The sequence below is a fragment of the Argiope bruennichi genome, chromosome X2 (genome assembly GCF_947563725.1).
Source record: "Argiope bruennichi chromosome X2, qqArgBrue1.1, whole genome shotgun sequence".
NCBI lineage: Eukaryota > Metazoa > Arthropoda > Arachnida > Araneae > Araneidae > Argiope > Argiope bruennichi.
Genome location: NC_079163.1, coordinates 58,115,949 through 58,134,795, shown reverse-complemented (window position 1 = coordinate 58,134,795; position 18,847 = coordinate 58,115,949). Strand labels below are relative to the sequence as shown.

General features: G+C 30.1%; 1 protein-coding gene across 6 annotated transcripts in view; it reads right to left on the bottom strand.

The window, feature by feature from the left end:
• Positions 1–18,847, bottom strand: part of LOC129960724 (mitochondrial coenzyme A transporter SLC25A42-like) — a 44,569-nt gene that overhangs the window by 8,309 nt on the left and 17,413 nt on the right. For 5 of the 6 annotated variants that reach the window (XM_056074320.1, XM_056074317.1, XM_056074318.1 and 2 more), the window contains 3 exons: positions 15,198–15,306; positions 7,218–7,407; positions 6,459–6,575 (listed from right to left, as the gene is read on the bottom strand). In XM_056074320.1, the coding sequence (XP_055930295.1) occupies positions 6,459–6,575; positions 7,218–7,407; positions 15,198–15,306 (416 nt within the window). Of the gene's footprint in view, positions 1–6,458; positions 6,576–7,217; positions 7,408–11,486; positions 11,570–14,306; positions 14,356–15,197; positions 15,307–18,847 lie in introns of those variants that run through there. The other variant, XM_056074322.1, reaches the window with a different exon arrangement.

Genomic DNA, 18,847 nt, shown 5'->3' with positions numbered 1-18,847 from the left:
GGACAGTTTAGGCTGCAATATGTAAACGGACAGCACACACTAAAAGTGTGTCTCTACTGTCTTAAGTGTCAGTAGAGATAAGTGTACAATGCACGGACGTCTCTATAATTTAAATGGCAGTATAAGGACATTTAAAAAAATTCCATAAAATCGTTTCAAAAGTTTTTAATGAATTTTTGCTAAACTTGCTCAGGATATTTTTGATTCGTTAATACTTTAGCCATTTAAAAATAGCTTAAATAAGAAATATTAACAGTTGTTTCTGTGAAAAATTTGATAGCCAGGAAAATATAGGGCAAATATGCATTACCCTGATGTCATCACGGACATAAATTAAGAACTAAAATGACGATGTAAAAGCAGTCATGTACTATAGTAACCAAATGGATAGTGCTCCTAATATTCCCCATACGGATCAAACGTCAGTCATTGATATGCAAATTTTGAAGAGAAAAGTTTAACTATAAATGAGTCATTTATACGGTTTATTGGAGAAAGACTGGCAAAAATTCCATTGGAAAGATTAAGTGAGCTTGATTTAGATGTTGTAGAAGAATGAATTGTAGAGGACAGGCATACTGCAATGGTTGCAACATGAAAAGGAAATATAAAGGTGTACAAATTAGAATAATTGCTCTAAACTTTCATGCAATTTTCCTGCTTTGCCTATTGCATTCTTTTAATTTATTAATTTAAGATTCTACTTCCACTTTGATATTGCAAAGTTTATATTGCTTATTTTCTGCATCTACAAAAATATGGGAAATTTTACAAAAAAATTTAAATATTACTTTTAAAATATTATACGACACTCATTGGGAAGCCAAAATAGATTAAACTATTTCAAGCAAAAACAATTGTTCTTGCTTGATTTGATTTAATTTGGTCGATAAAATTAAAACTGAAATCCAAAATTCAACACAATTTCAGATGAAACAAAAGAGACAGCACACAATTTGAATATTTCAGAACATTTTCCTGAAAAGCGAATTCGAAAAAGAATATATATATATATATATTCCGAAACAGCTGAAGATGAAGTTAGAGAAAACCCGATAGAGGATAGATGTCATTTTTAGCACTGCAATTTATACTGCTATTGTACAGATAGAAAATAGATTTAAGAGTATTTCAAATAAATCACTGATTTAAAAAAAAAAAAAACTTTAGGAGAACAGGAATTAGAAATATGTTCCAAAAACTTTGTAAAGTTTTATAATAGCGATGTAAATGTAAACCTAATCCGAGAAATTGGTTTGCTATGGGTTTCGATTTCGAATAAAAGGGATATAACTGACAAACAAGACCTACTGCAGTACTAAATAATTATTAAATGAATACTAACAATTACTATAATGAATGATTTCTATATACATTAACTGTGTTAAAACTTTTCTTTACGTTTCCAGTTATTATGGCAAGTGCTGAGCACTCTTTCAGCAAATTAAAATTAATAAAGAATTTCCTTAGGTCATTCATGTGCGCATAACGCTTAAATGTACTTGCTATACTAAACACCGAAAAAGAAAATGCAAAAAAAAATTCTAATTCTTCTGAAGTAATTAATAGCAAAAATAAAATCATGCATTAAATAAACATGCAATAGTAATATACAGTCGCTACAAGCCGAACTCGTACACCACAGGAAAAAAACTTGCTCTGCCAGAATATTTGAGCTAAAATGAATGAGAAAAAAATGCGAAAAGGTTTTTTAACAGTGAATTTATTGTACAGCTAGAAATAAAACCAAATAGTGCCAATTCATAAATTATAATTAAAAATTTAGACATAAAAGTAAAATTTGTGCAAAAAGAGTCCGCAAGTCAAACTCGGACATCTCACAACTAAGCAACAAATAATGGCAATGCTGGGTAAAAATTATTACCACCTTTATGGTAAATGTTATAATTGTTCAGGGGAATTTCTCACTTGCGTTATTTTCATTTATTGTGGAAGTAAATATTAATTTAATTAAAATATCAAGGCAAAGGGGTTAAACGAACATCGAGTTAAGAAAATTGTTTATAAAGCAAAGAAGTTGGAAAGTCTTTGCAAGAAATATCAGAGATTGTCCACAGAAGTCATTCAACGGTTTATGACATCATAAAACGCCCAAAACCAATAATCAGGCAGGAAATACGCCTAAGACAACCCCCAATAAGATTTACAAACAAGCAGATGAGCAATATCTAATCAGAAAAGTAAAAGCAAATCCGCTCCTGAAGTGCACCAAAGTTATCTATTATTGCTGTAAAAGAATTAGGAAATAAAGTTAGGCCATCAACAATAAGAAATGTGCTCCATAAGGCAAATTTCAATGGAAGTAAAGCCAGACAAAAGCCTTTCATAAGTAATCGAAATCAGACTAAGACTTAAATACGCAAAATAAAGACTCAAATTTGCAAGGAAAGTGCAAACAAGGATTTTCCTTATTGGAAAAAATGTCTTATTTACTAGTGAGAGCAAATTCTACATTTTTGGTTCCGATAGCACGCCTTACGTCTGGAGAAAATCAAACGAAGAATATCGCACAAAAAATTTAAAAGCAACTGTGAAGCATGGTGGTGGATCAGTAATGGTCTGGAGCTCGTTTTCAGTTGCTGGCCCAGGAACCGTGCATTTTATTGAAGAAAGTATGGATCAGAATGTGTACTTCGACATTCTAAACAATGTGTGCTAAAACTTACTCTTGGCAACGTCCGTGATTTTACCAACATAATGATCCGAAATATAAAGCTTATGGAGTGCGTTCTGATTTCTATGTAACTGTCTTCATGTCACGGACGTTCCACCCCAAAATTCTATCGAAAATTTATTGGAATACCTTAAGAAGAAAGTCGGGGAACACGTATTTCCTGTAAAGATGGACTGAAAAGCGTATTGTTGTAGGAATGAGAAAATATTGAACCTAATTTTTGTGGAAAAATTGGTGCAATCTATGCTTAATTGTCTTAAAATGGTTATAAATAACAAGGACTTGCATACAAAATAATAATTCACTTGAAATATTAACTAGTTTTTAAAATCTTCTTATCCGTCCGAGTTCGGCCTGTGCATTATTTTCAATTTTGCTTTGTTTTTTGCCATAGTTTCTGGTTAAAATGACTTAATTCATAATTTTTGTTATTTGCTTTTATAATTGCAATAAATATACTATTGAAAATTCATTTAACTATGTTTCTTATCATTTTAAGTTTACAAATTTTGGCAGTATTAGTATCATTTCTTTGATGTCCGAGTGTGGCTTGGAGCGACTGTATATTCACAATTATATATATATTGCTTTATCAAAAATTTTGGGCCGAAAATGTTTTTTTTTTTTTTTTTTTTTTTTTTTTTGCACCCAGGCCTCGTTATAAAGAAGGCCGGATCTGGTCCTTGGCCCTGATTTAGGCAGATCTTTGAAATAATTTCATATAAATTACATTTTGATTTGTCAGACATAGCGTTTTAAAATATAATTTCAAATATTTTCTCACATTTTAGCAATATTTTTATTAATATTAATTGCCTGTATGGTTGTACATTATGCGTTCATCATACTTAGTTTCATTAATCTGCTTGAATAATTAAGATACATTTATAGATTCCTAGATATTATTAGTTCAAAAATGTTTCATACAGAATTATTTAAGTTGAATTTCTATTCCTGGCGGCATTAAGTTTCGAGAGGAGTGGATATGAAGACTGCAGTTTAAAAATAGAAGAGAGGGTGTTGTTTTAGCATTTGCCGAAACGCCATTTCATGTTAGTACTTCTGTATGTATGTAATAGGTTGATATGTAAATATCCTCTGTCTGTTTCTGCCTTTTCAGTTATCAAATGACACTTCATAAATCTTTGATACTAGTTATTTGCGAGAGTATTCTCTCTATTATCTGAACATTTACGGACTGTTTCGCTTTTACGCTGGGTATCAAGCGACCATGACAATCGGTTAGATGTAAGTCCCTCAGTCGCACAATGTTAAGGAAAAGGTTCAACATAATGATGAATTTCATTGTGTATTTGCAGAAAAAGTTTTCATTTTCTAACGGCTATTCATTATATATCGATTAGATCATTTCTAGCCAGTGCTACATGCACATTCGGAAATCACTTGGGCGAGGCTAGCGAAATATTAATGGAATTTCTTAGGCAAGTCTATCACAAACGGTTATCACTATCTAGAGCTTTCAATATATTTACAATCATCTGCGCTACGTCAGGTTCGGATTTGCAATTGCAGTGAAAAGATTTTAGCAATCTTTCTATCATTTTTAAATGGGGTTTATGTTGAATTGCACAATATAACAGGAACGTTGTCTGCTAACATCAGATGCATCTAGTGTGGAATAAACATCACTCTAAAGAACCTGGTTATCTTTCTATCCTGCAAAATGTGTTGTTTCACAAGTTCAGAACACTTATAAATTAATTCATTTTGATAATCGGTAGAGATATAAATCACTTGAATTCATCTAAGTCTCCTCTTCGAGTATCACTTTAACTTCTAACATGCATTCTTTTGAAACGGAACTTGGATGGAAATAACTTCATCAGTCTATAAAAAATAAATTCCATTCTTCTTGTTTCCCATGCATTATAAACAAGCATGCACAGTAAGCCCATACACATCAAGAAATAAAATGAAATAAATAGTTTATTTTATAACATTGCGTAAACGTAATTAAGGAAGTACCCTTTCAATACATGCCTCTATAAGGATTTCAATCGCCTTTACAGAAGGTAGGTAGGCATCTTTCTCATTCTTGCAAAGCTATATTACATTGTTTGTGAGTATTTCTGCTCTTATATTCTGGTATGCTGCTAAACATTTCTCGCCATTTTCAAATAAATGACCATCTCTCTGACTTGGATATTGCAACATAGATGATTCAAAATTATTTAGCAAGGAAAGTAATATAATGATTGTACTGTATTGCATAAAAAAGTATTATGAGGGCGACCTCGCTGCTGCAACTATGTAAATTATGTAATAATAATAATAAATTGACAACATATTGCGATATCTAATCCCATTTATGGAACATGTAATGTTTCCCATGGGCGTTTATTCCTTAAATAAATAAATATAGTCTTTTTTAAAAAATTATCGGTAAACCACATCACAATGTCACTTTTCCTGCATGCAATGGTGAACATCATTTAGATTCTCTTTCGCCTAAATCAGACAACTGTTTATGTTCTCTTGTTAGTTTTAATAACTATACGCTTCGTCACTCCACATAATTTACAGGAAAAGAGTCATCTATATTCATTAGTGTAATAAATTGTAATGCGAACGTTAGGCGAATTTCTAGATTCGCTGCCGCACTCTCCGAGTCTTGAATGGATAGTAGTGGAATATTTATGCATCTTTTTTCTCACCATGGTAAACGGCATGTCGAATTCATTTGCAATAACTAACAAATTTACATTCCCACAAGGCATCTGATTTGATAAATCTGCAAGGCCAGTAACAATATGTAGCATTAGAATTGTTCCACTTGTTTTCATTCACTGCCAGGTAATATACCGGTCTTTCTGCTACTTCAAATCTTTTAATCATTTTGTGAAAGCAGCGATCAGACATTAGTCCCTGATTAACATTTTTTTTGTCACCTGAATTCTCGAACATTTCCGACAGCGTTGTTATTTTGATAAAATAATTGTACTAAAAGAACTTTCACTTTTAAAGTTAACATTTTTAGCATAGCGCAGTATTGATGCTGTTCAGCAGCAATAAATATGTTCAGTATTAAACGAATCAGAAGTACGTTTACATGAAGCATACATAAGAGTTTCAAAGTTGTGACATCACTGCTGCTACATAGTTCGTTAAAGATTTGAATAAGGGAAATATTTTTTTCAGTATCTTTAGCGTAACTAAAAAACTAAAATGAACTAGATAATTTTGTTTCGGTAATGAAAGACAATTCGGAAAAATCGCCTTAGATATTGACACAGCGTCACTTATTTTCGAAAATATAACTCCTCTTTTTATCTGTTTTCATAAAGTTATCACTCATTTTACATGTTAGTGAAATTATGTTTCATTGGGAGCTACAAAAACGACTCTAGAGATTTCTAAATAGACAAACATTAATTATAAAAAACACTTGGTTTCGAAAACCTTTAATATCTCATATGAAGCTCATTTCGAAACATACTATAGGCATGTTAAATACTTACCTCAAAATTTAACAGCACATTCAACATTTCACTATGATATCCCCCCCCCCATCTTTTTTTTTATTAGTATTTATTTACACACGTGAAACACATTATTTTCAGCACAAGCTTAACTTAATGGCTCGTAATGTAAAATTTGTAATATAAGTATTTATAGATCTACGGTCGAGGTGTTTTAGCAGTTACTGGTTTCAAATATCAATATATTTTAATAAATCATTGTTCATTTTAATTCTAGATGCAAACAAAAACTATAAATTAGCGAAATTAGAATAAAATCTTACATTTCTTTATGAGTAACAGCCATACGAGCTCGAGCCAGATCCAAAGGATAAGTACAAGTTGTTGAAACTACACCAGCCAAAGAGCCAGCAATGAAAGACTTTCCAGGATTGGCTTTCCTATGAAAACAGAAATAATTAATAATACATGAGACAAATATTTTATAGCTGAAAAATGAGTACACAATAATCACATATATTCAGTCCTGGTTTGGAAAAACAAATAAATAAATAACTTATAAAGATTCCTACCGATTTTTTAAGAATCATTCTCTTTATATTCAAAAGAAAGTAATATGTTAATTTCACAGAATTAATGGAACTAAATCATATTTGATAGAAACATAACATTCTCAGGACTTCTGGATAATGAAGGTTCAATATAAAATATAATAAATGTTCATACAATAATAAATGGAAATGATAATAAAGAATCAGTAGTAAATAAAACATTTATATATTTATAAATCATTTTTAACTTGAAAATTTCAGACAATTAAAAAAATAATCCAGCCAGTCAGATAAAATACATGAGAAAATACATATAAAAAAATTTCAGTTCACAATAACATTTTGTAACAAATTAGTTAAAGAAACTGTAGGTAGTTTGATAAAACTAACAAAATATATATCAAGTGTGTATAACTGCATTGATTATTTATTATGACATTTGCAAAATTTCTACTTAAAATAAAATTAATATTATCCTCTAATTAAGTATGCACTCATTTCTGAGTAAATTTAACAAGGAACTAACTATACCTCTCTTCGAAAGTTTGAACATGCAAAACACGCTTCCACTCTTCATGAGCAGCAAACTGTATAGATGCATAAGGAATTATGCGAGCCATTGTAGCAGAATTTCCTCTCCATAAGCTTAATAAACCGGTTGTTCGATAACTGTGTACTACAAACTGAAGAGCCTTTTTCAAAGAATAACGCTTGTTTGAAACTATAAAAATTTGAAAAAGGGAGAGAGAGAGAGAAAAAAAAGAAAGAGTTACAGTGCAGTATATGAGTTTACAAAATATCATATTTAACATAAAACATACGCCATTAAAACGTAATCGAATAAATTACTTAGAATAAAAAAATTCACTTGATATCAAATTTTGATTGATATTTCACCTGCCTTCTTTCTCTAAAGTCACTGATAATCTCTAAAATTTCAATCATTAAGTATATCAATCAACCATTAAAACTAGATTTCTGAATTGATAAGTAGAAAAGATTATAAAAAAAGAGATCTTTTATTTAGAGGACATAGTTTAAATATTTCTAAATTACATTTTGCGTAAGGATGTTTAGATTAATCAATCAGACAAAAAAAATATTAACAAATTAAATATTCTAGAACACGACATTTTTCAACGAAATATTAGATGGTTAACAAAACCTTTTTCAGTTTTTTTTTTAAATCTTAAAACAATAAAAGATATTATGAACAATGTCAAAATGCAAAAATGGGTTAAGTTAATAAATCCAAATTATGAAATAAAGCCTCATGAAAACGCTAGTCATATAATAAAAAACGCTATCAATGGTTTTTTTTTAAAAAAATTATAAGCACAAGATAGATTCCATTGAATCAGCAACAAAGAGAATAATATATTTTAAAAAAATCATTAACAAGTAATCGATCCAAAGTTACGTCTTTTATCTTACTTCAAATTAAATCTAATAATATAAAAAAAAAAAATTGCTTAGAAAATAAACAAATGGTAATGAATTTTCAGAACAAATAGTTGAAATCTTGAAATTTAGAACATTCTTCAAATCAGGATAGAATAGTAATGTAGAAGTTGCGACGTCTAATTTAAAATAAAAAAGAATGATTAATTTAGCCATTTTTTTTCACTGCCTAAAAGAATTAGAAATAATTCACGAGTTTCTGATAGAAAACTTATAAAATATTAACATTAAACCAAATACGCAAAAGTAAATCACCCCCCCCCCCAAAAAAAAAAATTCTAAACTAATCTAACATAATTATAATTAATTATATAATATTCATTATGTGGCAAATACATAGTGTGCCATAAATTCATGCAAACTTCAAAAAAATCATAATTAAAAAAGTAAAGCTCGATAAAAATTGCGGTTTGCAGGAATATGTTCATAAAATTTTTAAATTTTCACTCCATTAAAAATGATTAAAAAAATAACGATAGATAGGCGCTCACACATCAAACTGAGACGGTTTATGCAAATCAGGAGAAATATAATGCAAACGGCTGCAAATGGATCTGTCATTCGATACCAGTGGCACGCTATCATTACCGAATCGAGCATTAGTGATTAACTTTTTTTATAAGAACAGTGAATCCGTGACTAAAGCATTAAAAAAGTTCCGCACAGTGAAAGGAACCAAGACGATTAAAAGCCCTATTTCAAGGAATGGGACACTAATTTAATACGCCGTTTTGAAGAAATGGGGAGTTAGAAGGATCATCCACGATTCCCACACATTCTGCACGGAATCTTGAAACTGCATCTGTACAAGATACAGGCACTTCACCAATTATTGCCAGCAAATTCCGATGAAAGACAAGCCTTTGCAAATGAGCGCAAGCACAAATGGAACGTGACCGACAGTAGTTGCTGAACATAATGTAGAGAGATGAAACCAATTTTTAATTGCATGTTGTTGTCAATATACAAAACAATCGCATCTGGGCGTCATCAAACCTTCGTGAGTACATGACCAAACCACTACATTCTCCGGGTATGACAGTTTGGTGTGGTTTCCCCACGGCCTTCATTCTGGGTCCTTTATTTTTTGAAGAGAGTTGTCCTGTATCAGGTTCGAAACCTATTCCGTCTCAGCTGAAAACTATCTTATGCTTTTGCGAGACAACATAGTGGCTGCTTTAGGGTAAAGACGTGTGTTACCTGCCATCACTTTCATGCAGGATAGTGCCTCGTATCACATTGCTCGTTCCATCAAGACTTTCCTCCTAGACACATTTTCTGAGGATCGAGTGATAAACAGAGGATTCAAAATTAAGTGGTCCCCATGTTCGCCAGACCTTACTCCAACAGACTTCTGGTTGTGAGAATAACTAAAGTGTTGTGTCTACCGGGGCTCTCCAGCCATTGTAGTGGAATTGAAAGATACCATTCAACGGGTCGTCGGTGGCATCAATGCCCACGTGATACACTCAACTGTAATAGGCATAGTTACGAAACTCACTTGCTTAATATCTTGTGGTCGGTCATATAGAATATCTTGTGCTTTAAAATAAAATGCGCTATGCTAGTTACTGTGCTCTGTTTTTCCGATTTGCATAAACCATTTCAATTTAACATATGAGAGCCATCCATCAGTCATTTTTTGAAATGACCGATAGATGGCGTCCCACGTTATTTTTTTAATGGGAAAAAAATCGAAAGGCTCTCTGAACATATTTCGCCAAGCTGCAATCTTTTTCGAGCATTACTTATTTTTAGTTTGATTTTTTTGAAGTTTGCATGAATTTATGGAGCTCTCTGTATCAAGTAGCAAGAAGAAGAAGGGGGGGAAAATCCATCCTTTTTTTTATTATTATTAATCTGCTATTGTTCTAAGTAGAAAATACCATTTTCAAAAACTATGAGTTTCTTTCAATAAAGCACATACACTTACATATATATGTGGGAAAAATTACATCTCTTAATAATACATGCAGCAAGTGATTGGATAATGAGCACTTCCATGAAATGTTTTATGCCCATATTACGAACAAATCAACATTAAGAAATGAATAATTTTGCTATTAAAAATCCTTCGAGAAAATGCGAGAATTTCTGAAAATCTCACTTGGAATAACACCCAAATCAGAATGATCTCAATCCTGGCAATATTTATAACGGTAGCATTATTAGTAACTTCCGATAAATTCTGAAGAGACAAAACTGTGTCTCACAAATAAGAGAGGGAGGGAGAGAAACCGTAACAAGTGGAAATGCAAGACTGCACAAGTATGAACCATTACATATAGATAAATGTAGTAGCTCAGTGAGAAATTAAGTAATAATTTATTTCGGTAGAGAGATATCTCCAAATAAATCCAATTCTCTTTAAATTCTATGGCATACGGTTGATGGGTGAGCAGTTAATTAAATTAAAATACATCTTAGAATGATTTATGTTTATAAGCTGATAAATCGCAGTAATTGTTGTTTTCACATCTATTCTTCATAAATTCCGATTATTCCATTATCATTGTTGAAAACAGCATGTCATTTTAAGCAACAAAGTTTTATCAATATAACAGTGATTTCATAATGCCTTATAAAAACCTGGTTTACGATTACAATAAAGCTGGCAGAAAAGTTCTTTCAAGCTTCTTTATATCTGGAGTGAAGTTTAAAGTAGATTCAAAATGTTCATGTGGATACGAAAGAAATTTCAATAACTCCATTTTCTTCTTATAAAACACAAATACATTTTAACATATATAAGCTTACAGAAAATATACATATCTACCATCAAATAAAGAAAAAAAGGCAATACAAAAATTAGTGCCTTTAAACTGTTTACATTTTATAGATGGGAATGATGAAAAAGAATTTTTCAATTCTCTGTAATTCTTATATATATATGCCTCGATTTATATATTGTGTCTATTTATATCTAGTGTCTATCACTAAAGAGATATCTGGGCATGGAAATACTTAAAAACAGTTTTGCAGTGGTTGGATTAGAGAACTGCAGAAACATTGTGAAATGAGTGACAAAAAGAATCTTATTTAAGAATTTTTATGTTTTACTAAACGCTAAGTATTTTAGACCAATAGCTTCGCCAACGTTTCTAAGGTAGGAAGAATTTTCTTGATATTTATCAAGTTGTTCAACCCGAATTTTTTAGAGAAAATCAAATTAGATTCATGACAAAGCAATTGATTCTGAACGGAAGTTACTACAGGTAGTGTCTTCAACATTTCCATATTAGTTATGTTTAGTTAACACATGATTTAAAGAGGAGTTTGAAAAAAAAATAAAAAATAAACAGCTTCAAAGGATTAACAGAATAGAGGATAATAAATCACCGTTCACTTTCTCTGAGTTTCTTGAAGTATGCACAGCATGTACTATATATTTAACGATGAAGCTACAGTCACAGGATACAGTTCTAAAAATCAAAATCATTACAAAATTACTGGCAAAGCAGTTTGGGATTGAAAAGGCACAGCAGTTCAGGTATGTTCTGAGATAAGACTAATCGAGTACATAAAATTAATCTTGATATAATAATTAACAAATTTGCATTCTTAACAATAAGAATACAGAGAATTTTATAATCCAAGATAAAGTATATTCAAATAATTTAATAGTAAACATTTTACTTTAATTACACTGCATATATCTCATGTTATACTCTGTATGACATCTAACAATTTCGGATATCATATTTTCTTTAACAGCACATTTTACAGCATTTTTTTTATTTGATTAAAGTGATAAGGAAACTTAAACTTGTAAGAAAATAATTAACCATAATTATAAAAATAGAGGTTAAAGTTGGGATGATTAATAAAGAGGGTGGGGGGAGATAATATTATATATTAGCCCAAGTGTTACCTTTATTTTGAATTTACCTGCATGTGAATTAGCATTTAATAGATAACCCGTATGATACTATGATACTGCATTGTTCAAAAATAAAGTAGAATTTCCAAAATTAATTCATTTACTGATATACTGAAAAGTTATCTTAAATCACGATAAATGCTTATAAACATCTATAAGAATAATACAAATAAAATCAAAGCAGCGTTGGAAAATACTATGATAGTCTTCTCAAAAACAGTTTATTACCTTTAATATTAAAATTCTGGAAGAAAAGTTCTCCATTCCAGAATTATTTTTTGGAGTGAAAATATAACTATTTTTGAATGATGACGATGTAAAAAAAAAAAAACCTTTATTGATATATTGAAAGAATCTGAGCAAATTCTAATAGCAAAAATTTCTATAACTAATGTTGATTTACTTTTTCTTCTTCTTTTGGTATGGTTCAATACAAACAGCATAGCAGTGTAAATTTAGAAAAAGCTTCAAAACTTTTTTTTATTTATTGAAAATGCTAAATCCAGTTCAATAAGCATATTTTATTATTTTCTTCTCATTACATAATCTCGCAATTTAATTTTTTTCTTAAATCTTTACATAATCTCATAATTCAATTTTTTCTTAACTCTTTACATAAACAATACTTTCTATTTTAATCCTTTTTTTTTAGCTGTATTAGGACTGACTGAAGTTCAATTTGTTTCCAGTTCCTAAAATTAGATTTAAATATTACCACAGTACTTCATTAAATGCAAAAATAAATAACATAATTGATGCCAGTTTACTAAAATACAGGGTGGTTATAATTAAATTTCCCCTATAAACAACATCCTACAACGCAAACGAGTGAACAGATTGCAACGAAATTCGGTATACAGACTAGACACGAGATGCACTCAAGGAATTTCAATAATAATAATAATTTAGTTCCAAAATTTCCCACCAGAGGGCGCCTTTTCCGGTGAAAAAATTAAATTTAACACAATAAACGACCAAAACGGAATACAGAAACAATATCAACATTTATTGACTAGTTTCGGATCACCTTGTCATTGAACCACATTAAGTAAAGGTAAGGAAAAAATAACAGTACACTGTTTGAGGGAAGAAAAAAAAAAAAAAAAAACAGTTCAGTTTGCAGAAACAAGAACAGAGAAGGACGAAATTGCGCAAGATAAGCAGTTGTTGCTCATGTCCAGGACGATGTAGGGAAAGGTGCTCCATGCGACCATCCTCATTCTCCTGCAAAATTTCAAGTCAATGGACAGTGTGTTCAACAGCTGATCGTAATTAATCAGTTGTGATATTTCGCACATGAAGCGTTATGGAGTTTCCAACTTTTCCCGGTTTTTCATTTAATTACTCGTAATGCTTGTTCTGGATTGTTAATATTGTTTCTGTATTCCGTTTTGGGTCGTTTATTGCGTTAAATTTAATGCTTTTTTCCGGAAAAAGCGCCCTCTGGTGAACATTCTTGTACTAATTTTTTTTTTCGAAATTCCGTGAGCGTATCTCATTATAGTTTATATACCAAATTTCGTTGCAATCCGTCCACTCGTTTGCGTTGTGGGAAGCTGTATATAAGGAAAGTTTAATTATAACCAACCTGTACTTCCTTTTTATATAAAAACAAAATAGAATGAATGCAACAGAGTAAAGGGAATATAATACAAATACAGAGAGTATTTACACATTTTTTCAATGATTTCGATAAACAATTTTAAAACAGCAAATATTTTCGAATAAAAATCTTCGGCAAAAACTTATTATCTGAAATGAGAAATATTGTCTACTTTTAAATTTATTTTTTCTTTCAAAATATCACACATAAACAAGTCTGTAGATTAAATTATATATTTTTGAGCTTTCTGAAGATAAATATACGAATTTCATAATTCAAAAACATTATGAAATGCATGGTTTTGAAATTTTTAAGTGCAAAATAAGCAACATTATTAAACAGAAAGGGAAAAACCGTCGATAATCACATCCACATGGAAAGAAGCCTCCAAACGAATATCAGACAAAGTTACTACAAAACATTTTGAAAATAAAATCGCTAGTAATACGAAATCCGTCGACGCTGAAATCAACTGCAAAGTCTTTAAATAGAATGGGGGAAAAAACTATAATCCATTCAGCGTACTACAGCAAGTTTTATGGCCGATCTTTATAGAAGAAATTCCGCTGCTTTATCCCAATAATTTTAAAGAGTAAAACTTCATCAAGACAAGCCACAAGTCAAACTTCGAATGTATCATTGCATTTCAGAAAAAAAAATAGGTATGCATATATACCTTTTCAACATTTTTCAGCGAAGTCCCCTGATGTTTCACCTGCGAACCATTGTGCCTTTGGTCTTTTAAAAAGAGCTCTAAGTGCAAACCCGCCACGACTGACAGATTCTGGAAAGTAGTGGAAGAGGAATAGAAATCAATATGGAAACTATATGAAAAAACCCTTCTATTGTAGAAAATACTATGCAAACTTAAGGCCCAGATATATCAAAAGCTATCAGATTTAACATTTAAAAAATAGGCTTTAGATTTTAAATAATAATTAAATGACCTCGAAATCATACTAAAAATGTGTAAATATCCTTTGTATTATTGAAATTTTTAATGGTCAATTAGAAAATTCAACAGTTGTTTTATAAATTTATTAACAAACCGTGCAATTTATTGTTACAGTTTGATAACCTATATAAATAAATCAGTCTTCACAAAACCACTACATGAATATAAAGCATATTAAAAAAATATTTCTTCTAGAATAATCCTTTAAACATGTCCCAACTCAATGAACTCAGCATTGATAATTAATCTAACTGAATTGTTTTAATAAAACATTTTACCGAAATGTCTTTGATTGTTATATAAAATTCCTGCAAGTAATTAAATATGTATAACTGCTTTAAATAAAAAAGATAACGGCTATAGTAAAATTCATGTGGAATTTGATGAAACAGCTTATTATTTTTTAATATTTACATATAAAGTGATAACTAATATTCGAGCATTAATTATTTTTGAAAGTGCCAATTTTTATTTGCAAATATGCATATATGAGACTGAAAAAATTTTAAATCAAAAATAGTTATTTCCCTCTTTTCAAACGCTATTTGAAATACTGTTATTTATAATGCCTATATTAAACAGAGTATAAAAAGATCTATTAATTTTCATTACTTTGAAAATTAATTTTAGTTCTGTCAAGAGGAGCAATAGTCGTTTTGGCTAAAGCACCGGCTGCTGCTCCAGCAATGAAAGATGAAAGTACAGCTTTGGCACGAATACTCTAAAAAGAAAAAAAAAGTGAATTACATTACTAAATATATTACTGTACATGTTCACATTTTTATCACGAAAACTTAATATTCTATTTCAAGCATTGGATATACAAGATGTTCGAAAAGGTCATGTACACCTTTTACTTATAGACCCACTAAGCCATAAACACTTTTTTGCATAAGCGACTGTTAAGGTATTGTTCGTGGTAGGATGGAGATCACAAAGTAAGACAATTTCAAATGAGGATTTTATAAAGAAAAAATGTATTCCCATTATAGTGTGTAACTATAATGGGAATAACAGACATGTCACAGGTTTGGAAGAAAAAAAAATGTTGAACTTCACAATACAATGAACTGTGCCACATAAACACATTTTTTTTTTTCCAAAGGCAAATAAAAGGATTCAAAATAAACATCATCCTTCAATATTTTAAAAAAAATTATCTAATTAGAGGACGCCTTCTGTTTCAATTTAATCTGTCTTATTGATTCATTTAAGAAATCATGGAATACTTAAGTGTTCGCAAATTAAGTAATTTTTTTATCCAATCATTAATTATTCGTAAAATTTACTTTCAGCTTATAATTTTGAGAAGCGATAGTTCGATATACATACGGGCAAGACTATTAAGAGGTAAAATATATTTTATTAAAAATATATTTATTTAAATATGCGATTTTTATTTTGCTATTCCATCAATCATACTACGAAAAAAATGCAACGTTCAACATTTTCCTTTTCAATCCCCAATATTGTCAGTGTAGTTAAGCGATTTTTATTCAGGTTTGATCAAGAATAATTTTTTAATTAATTTCAATTCACTGAAAGAGTACTCCGCATTTCCTGTGGCAATTGGAACGGTAAAAAAATAATTTAAATACTTTTATGACATTGGGTAAAGTTTATTATAATTATTATTTAACATGTATCGTAAACTATCATATGCGTTATTTTAATCTTTTATATCCTTTATCAGACCTCTTAACAAATCAATTTTTTGGATCAGATCTTCAATAGCCAATTCAACGAAATTCTTTGATAGGGTTCCCAGTGGATATTTTCCAATTATTTTCATATCGAAAATAAACATTTTAAAATCGTCCATTTGCACTATAACAATATCAATCGCAACATTAAAAAACTGACATTTAAATTCCTCTATTGGGTATTGTAGATCTTTTGCTAGTCTGGAATAGAACCCTTTTTTTTTTTTTTTTCATTGAAGTCTTCTGAAAATACAAGGATAGTCTTTTTTTTTCTTTTTTTTTTTTTTTTTGCAACATCTACAAATGCGTCAAATTTTGATATTTAGCTTTGAATTTTAGATTTCATTGTATTTATTAAACTAAAAGCCGAGTTAAGAGTGGACAATTTTGCTTGCAAGTTTGTTGGTCCTATTAATTTTTGTCAATACCGTAAAGCCTTCCAATAAACTTAAAATGAATGACACAATTCTCATAAGGAATCAGCAGGTATAGCAGGAATAAGGAACCAGCAGGTATATCGTCGGATATAGATGCATTATCGTTACTTCTACTAATAAATTTCCGAAAGGCATAATAAGTTTATTCTAAATACACATGAATTGTTTAGACAGTGTCTATTTATGCTTTGTATCGACTGCCATAAAATGGTTTAAGAATTATGTTTTGGCATATTTAGATTATATTCTACTGCTTCGTAGAAAATATAAAATAAGCACTTATCCTAATGGAAGTATCCCCAGTTATTATATATACCAAAGGAAGCAGCAACTAAATTATTAAAGTAGATAAATGATATAGGCAAGGCACACAAAATGACTTGAAGGTTTAAACTAATTATTCTAGATTTAAAGCCTTTCCGATTCACATTACGACCATTATTGTATTTTTAACTTCAGCAATTCATAACATCTAAGTCAAGACAACTTCACTGGTTCACTCAGTGACTTCAATAATTCCGCTTAAATGATTTTTTTTATAATTTTCCTTTTGAGCATAATATGTCTGTATGTAATAATTATTGAAATTTTTTTTCTTGTGAGAATTATTTGGAATGCAAGCTATTTGGATAGTGCAGTATGTCACTGTTTATATATGCTGCCTTGATTTTGTTGAAGATTTCATTACCTAAAGCTGAAATAAATTTCTCTTGAGCTAAATGATGTATTAGCTTCTTTTTTTAAACTTTAATTCAATCTACACGATCCGCTAATACAGGATCATATTCACTTAATAATTGTGTTAATACAGTTGAGAAATTTCTATTATCTGAAGCTCCAACTGTGTCATGGAACCCTCAAAATGACAAATAATTGCTCGATAAAAATTGAACATCCACAAGTCTTTCAAACAATAATTTTAAATGTTCCTTTTCTTTATTTATCTTGATATGAATTTTTTAAACAGTAGTTGAGCATAAATTAAACATTTTGAACAACACTTGTCAAGGAATGAAAGAATTTAAGTGACCAACAGAAAGCTCAAGATCCAGAATTGCAGATGGCAATTTTCTGCATTTTTTAAAACCATGTATAAATCTTGAATGGTCATTTTCTCTTTAGGAAAATGATGCACACAAAGGTATCTCAGAATTTAATGACCGACAGGAAGCTCAAGATCCAGAATTGCAGATAGTAATTTTCTGCATTTTTTAAAACCATGTATAAATCTTGAATTGTCATTTTCTCTTCAAAAAAAAATGATGTACACAAAGATATCTAAGATAAAATCCAAATATTAATTACACAAACATAAATTAACTTTTTCAATAAATATCTTAATAATTTCCATGTTATGAATAAAATCAATCAAATTCATCTTAAATTATGGAATCTAATGAAGTTAGATAGTCTTTCATTATAAATGATACTTGGTTTAATTTACATGCTGAATTCAGTACAATTTAGTAATTGACTCGATTGCGCATGCAGAAAACACTTGATTATATTTTGATCACTCGTTTCTAACCTGTCAAAAAATGGCGCAAAATAGAGTAACTGTGATAACATGTTTGGCTTTGAGCATACCGATTTCATTGCCTATCATCGAATGTTTAATTTTGGATGGTGAAAACAATCCTAAATCATTAACTTTTCAGTACATAAAACATCTGCAAAATTTTACTATTTATCATCCCCCCTCCCGAAAATAGTAGAAGGTCGGAAAAAATCTTTGTTCATTTTTAGGTAAGTGTCTTGGTGCTGTTTACGAAGAGTTTTTCCAGATAATACACTAAATTTATCAATTATAATATTTAGTCGTAATCCTTGCATTATTACTTTCTTTACATCATTATTTATTGAATCTAATAAATTTGCATTATCATTTTTCTGTAATGCCAACCCAGATTTGACCTCCTCTATGGAAAGCTGAATTTGATTGAGGTTTCCTTTTCCATTTGAAGGTGTAATCAAAATTTCTGATTTATCAATTTTGTCTGCAAATTTTTCTATGAATGAAAATATATCTCTAATGACCATTTGGAATTTCGAATCTCTCTCTTTTTTTCTTCTTTGTTGGATAGGAGTAAAATTATTAGCGATTTTTCGTTTTGTTAGAGGA